The 5121-nt window shown below is 50.2% G+C and overlaps 1 protein-coding gene across 1 annotated transcript; it reads right to left on the bottom strand.

Moving 5' to 3' along the window:
* Positions 1 to 2520: 2520 nt before the first annotated feature.
* Positions 2521 to 4716, bottom strand: LOC121836144 (piggyBac transposable element-derived protein 3-like). The gene is made up of 2 exons (XM_042290933.1): positions 4627 to 4716; positions 2521 to 4399 (listed from the first exon to the last, which is right to left on the bottom strand). The coding sequence occupies exons 1-2, from the start codon at positions 4697 to 4699 to the stop codon at positions 2697 to 2699; spliced, it is 1776 nt and encodes a 591-aa protein (XP_042146867.1). The 5' UTR covers positions 4700 to 4716; the 3' UTR covers positions 2521 to 2696.
* Positions 4717 to 5121: the final 405 nt, after the last annotated feature.

Consider the following 5121-nt stretch of genomic DNA (forward strand, 5'->3'; position numbering starts at 1 on the left):
ATGCGTAGCATCGAGAGAGTGGGAGTGCTCCGGCGTTTTGGAGGCTCTTTACTACGGTCGTCTTCGGCAACGCCACCTCCAGGCGTTGCCGCACTTAGTTTTCCCGACGAGAGACAGGGGACAGGCTGTCCCGACGAGAGCGGCGGAAGGGCAAGAGCGCACGTCATGGCGAACGGGAACCTCGGGGTCGAGTCGGCGCCGGGGACAGGGGTCGTCGGAGGTATTGCTCAATGTAACGAGGGCGTTCGCCATACCTTGGGCGACGGTCGTTCGGCGCAAACCCTCGTAGGCTCATTTGACGATAGGGGCACCTCCTATAAACGTTGTCGGCGTCACCGCAGTGGTAGCACAGCGGCCACCTGTCGGCCATCCGCCGCATGTTCGTCTTCCTCGGCGAAGGTTGCTCCGGACGGACGTACTGGACCTGTCCTTCCTGACGCTGAGGAGACTGTGGCATCAGAGGGTATCGTCGGGGTGGTGCCGTGGCCTGGCGGTTAGCTTGCGGCGGTCGTCGGGCCATGGCAGCGTAGCTCAACGTCGGTTCCTCTGGCGTCATCGTGTTGATGGGAATTTCAGGCTGGACGGCTCGGTGAACCTCCTCCCGGACAACCTCGGCGAGTGATATTGAGGACGGGCTATCCGCAGCGGGGAGCATCTTGCGGAGCTCTTCCCGGACAACTTCACGGATGATGTCGCGAATGCCGGGGATGCTAGGGCTGATGTCATGGCCGAATGCAGAAGAAGCAGCGATGCTCGAGTGCCGATGGTAGCGACTGGCTCTTGCGAGGAGGGCACGTTCCATGCTCCCCTACTGAAAAAAACCATTTGGCGCCCATATAAAAATAATTGGGTCCATACCGGTGACAGTTTCACCATACTGGTCACCAGTTTGTCAAAGGGGTCGCCCGTATGGCTCAAAGGGGTCCCCCGTATGAGCCATAACGGTCACCTATTTGGACAAACAGGTCACTCCTTTGGCAAACGGGTCGCTCGTCTGGGCAAATGGGCGACTCGTTTGGGCAAAGTTGTCGCACGTTTGCTCAAACCGGTGACCATGTTGCAAACTGTACCGGTTTAATCAAACGGCTCCCCAGAGCCCGTTTGATATTGAACGTACAGATCGGCGGCGTGGGCACGCCTAGCGTTTCAGCCGTGGCTGCCAATGTTTCCGGAAGGCTGGGCGCGCAGGTTCATCGATTTCAGATCGTCCGCGTAATGCTAGTAATTATATTTATATTTCAATTGCGCTGATTTTCGATTATACTGCAACTAAAACTAACGCCTTTTTTTTTTTTTACGTAAACGCGCGACGTTGGTGAGCCGATATTTTTGACAGACCTTTAAAACTTTGTCCATCTTTGTTGCCTCAATTTACTTATTCAGCTCGAATCTCTCTCGCAGAAGACGCGACCGCGTGAAAGAATGTACGTCTGGACTCCGTTTCACTTTAATTCAAGACGCAGCGAAGGTAGCACGCGTACACGCGGCTGCAAGAACATCGAGCATTGCGAGAGCACGCCCGCCGTTGCAGCACTTAAACTACGAGCTTGCGCTGAGTACTTTCTTCGCTCGGGCGCAAGCCGAGCTTCTGGCCGCCCCGCCGCCATTTCCAAGGTGCGAGCGCGCGCGCGCGCGCGTTTGTTTTTCGGGACTACAAAACCACATCCCACTGGAATGCCTGGGGAGAGGGAGAGGGTCTGTTTCGGTGGTCCCAACGCCTTTACCTCGCTCCCTCCCTCCTTTCTTGTCACCCCTGTCACGTGACCCACAGCAGCGCACGAGCTACACGCTGATAAGCATCGAGATCCGGAAGGGCGCGCCTTGCAGCCGCTTTTATCTTTGTCTGCTTGTTGTCAGTTGCTGCTCGAAGTTCGCTCATCTTACCTGCTTCAATCTGTCGTCTAACCCTGCGGTCTTATTGGGATGTCTCTCGACAACGTATTGGATGTGCACCAAAGCTATCAGTGTTCGAAAAGACCCACGTGTATATCGGCAACGAGCGATTCTTCAAAGAAGTCGCAAATTCTCGCGGTTTGGTTGGGTTCGGCAAATGACAGCTTGTGCGCCGCATCGTGTTGAAACTTCCAAGGAGCCTTTCCCTCGTTTGTGTTTGTGTGGTTGTCCTGCTTTCACCGTGTCGACAAATATCACGGATTACATCTTTCAAGTCCGCTATTGTTATGGTAAGTGCACTGCAACCTACGAGTTGGCAACGATTGACCGTTCTTCTACGCGTACTCTTCTAGATTATCTATAGAATTATGCAGCGCATATTCGCGCGGCAGCCGAGAGAATAATTTCCCCGAAAGTCTATTTGTATAGTCTTCACAGATCGCTTGCATGTTTGTACTTGTCTACAGAAGAGGTAATAAACTTCGAGGAGAATTGAAAACAATCTTTTGTGTCGGTTTTCCTGTCCACTTACAAGCACCTACGCGACCGTATTTGTTCTACGTGTTTTCTCCATGTTATAAATACGTTTATGAGTTTCGGGACGCCTTAAATATGTTTAACCCTCTAATGCCCAAAGATTTGTGCAACATTGAAAACATGCAGTAAATACGATTTCATGCTCAAAATACGTGCCCAGTTTCACCGAAAGCAATTTTTATTTTATTTGCACATTATTTTCCCATGATACAGCTCGTATCATCAATGATACTGTGGGCATTACTCCCAAAACAATAATGGCATTTTCACATGTGGTAGGCAACAAAGCAATTACGATCTTTTGTGTAGCATAGGTTTACGTTACACTTGCAACAGTAGGTGTAGGAAAAGCTGTTCTGTGCTGGCGGACAAGACTTGCATCGCAGCCTGCTGCTGCCCCAGATGGGCATGTGACCGACACCATCCAGTCGCACATCATCCTGGGGAGCACTTCCACCGACTTTGCGCTTCTTCACAGGCGGAGTCACTGAAGATGTTGGCCGCTTGACTGGTTTCTTTCCCACCGCGATAAGGGACTCCGCGATGCTTGCCTGAAATCGCCGGAGGTTGACAGGCTTCTCGTTCAACTGGGAGCAGTGCCGCCGGTACAGAAGCCAAGCATTCACTGTAGCAATCATCAGGCTGTGATAAAATAGGTAAAGATACCATCTGCGAGACTTTATGGGGAACTTGTAAAGTTCAATCAAGTAGTTGAGGAGATCCACACCTCCCATGAAGCGGTTGTATGTCGCTACAATTCCTGGCTGTGGAACTTGGATGAACTTTTTTTCTTTCTTGTCCCACCTTCGCACAGTTCCGACTGGTTCAGCGGACACATAGTTGGAGACAAGTGTCACGGCTCTATTATCATACCACCTTACAACCGCTATATTCTTTAGATTGTCGACCGCATAATCGAACGCACCACGTCCCTCCTTTTTCAGGTCGTTTTCTGACTTTAGTCGGCAGTCCTTTAGCCGATTTCTTCTGATCGTTCCTACGAACCCCAGACCTCTCTTCGACAACTCAGTCGCAAGATCTAAGCTGGTGAAGTAATTGTCGGCAGCTATTTTGTAACCCTTCTGCTGTGGAAGAAACTCGCACATCCTAAGCGTGACGTCACCACCCAACCCAAACAGGTAGTGTTGCTTCGCTTGGCCTTGGTAGACGTCGAACTGATACAAAAAACCAGACGAGCCAGCGCGACCCCAAAGCTTTATGCCCCAGGGGTTGGGTTTCGCGGGCATGTATTGCTTCATAGGGCACCTCCCAGTGAAGGAAATCATCATTTCGTCCACACTGTTCAGTTCTTCTTGCTCGACTGACTGGAGGTTTTCTTGTAGTGAATTTAACCACGTTCGAATTTTCCAAGCTTTGTCACGTTTTGTGTCTTCTGTGGCTTGATGGTTGTCAGTGAAGTGTATCAGTCTCATCAGCTTCTCAAATCTGTTCCGTGGCATCACATCAGCGACTACGGGAAACCTCGTCCCATTTTCCCAGTAACATCGCACACTGGGCATTTGCACAAGTCCCATCATCAGGTATATCCCGATGTATTGCTCCAGTTCAGCTTCTGTGACGTTCAGTGAATGTCCAGTAGACTGGGTACTGTACAGGTTAGTCTCTTCAGCGAGGGATGTGATCATTTCCGTACTTATAAACTTCCGGAAGTAGGTCAGAGCTGGTTCAATCGTCACTGGCATGGTAAAAGCTTCGCTGAACGTTGGAATGGCACAGTCCAGCAGGTTCCTCCTCCAATGGCCTCTGTCAATGGAGCCTGTGCCGCAGTGTGAGCCGCTGCTAGAGTCCATTTCATCATCGGAAGAGTCATCTCCAGAAGGCTCGGCAGGATCAGGAGGGGTACTTCTAGTGTCTAAAACGTATTCTGTGTCACCATCGTCACTCAAATCTCCAAAGTCACTCTCGTCGCCCGATGGCATGCAGCTGAGAATGTCTCGGGGTGACTGGGCTGCAAAAAAATAATTCACAGTTCATGTAGTGGCGCCAAAGTATAATTCGTAGCATATCTGATACGAGCGTCGGTGACTATATCAAATGCCCAAAGTAGCACTCGTGATACGCAAGATATATTATGTTTTCTTTCTCGCCACTTAGATATATACGCAGTTAAAAGTGGTACCGAGGCTTCAGGAACTGTCCTAGCTTACAAAACACACAAAAAAACGATGATCTTACCTTTATTTTTTGAAGATCGGCCGTAGAACGTCCGCGTTCTAATCGCCATACCGCTGCAGCTCGGCTCCGCCATTTTCAAATACGCCGTGAAGCCCCCTCGTGGGCAATACTTGAACTAAAAATACGCGAAAACTTGGGAAATATGTATCATCAGCGATACACTGGGCATTGGTTCGTTAAGAATGCAAACCGAAACTTATTTTAATTTGAGAAGTTGTCGTAGCGCGCATGATACGGTGGGCATTAGAGGGTTAAGATAACCAAACTCCCAGACGATACCCATTTAGGGCTAGCTCGTAATTTGCCAATTCGAATGGCACGTTCAAACATGTCACGTGCCAGGTCGAACGTGTACTCGTACCATACGGGCACCCGTATCAAACGGGCACCAGTATCAAACGGGTACCGTTTCAAACGGGTACCGTTTCCAAACGGGTACCCGTATCCCATAATCACGTTTGATCCAAAGGGATCGACAAGTTTGATTCAAACGGG

This window comes from Ixodes scapularis, unplaced genomic scaffold, assembly GCF_016920785.2.
Source record: "Ixodes scapularis isolate PalLabHiFi unplaced genomic scaffold, ASM1692078v2 PGA_scaffold1__304_contigs__length_218370807, whole genome shotgun sequence".
Taxonomy (NCBI): domain Eukaryota; kingdom Metazoa; phylum Arthropoda; class Arachnida; order Ixodida; family Ixodidae; genus Ixodes; species Ixodes scapularis.

What these genes read in the sequence shown, in the direction of transcription:
- LOC121836144 (XM_042290933.1), bottom strand. Translation starts at nt 4,699, where the DNA reads ATGGCGGAGCCGAGCTGCAGCGGTATGGCGATTAGAACGCGGACGTTC. An exon ending in CCGATCTTCAAAAAATAAAG is followed by an intron (nt 4,400 to 4,626) that starts GTAAGATCATCG and finishes ATTTTTTTGCAG; the next exon opens with CCCAGTCACCCCGAGACATT.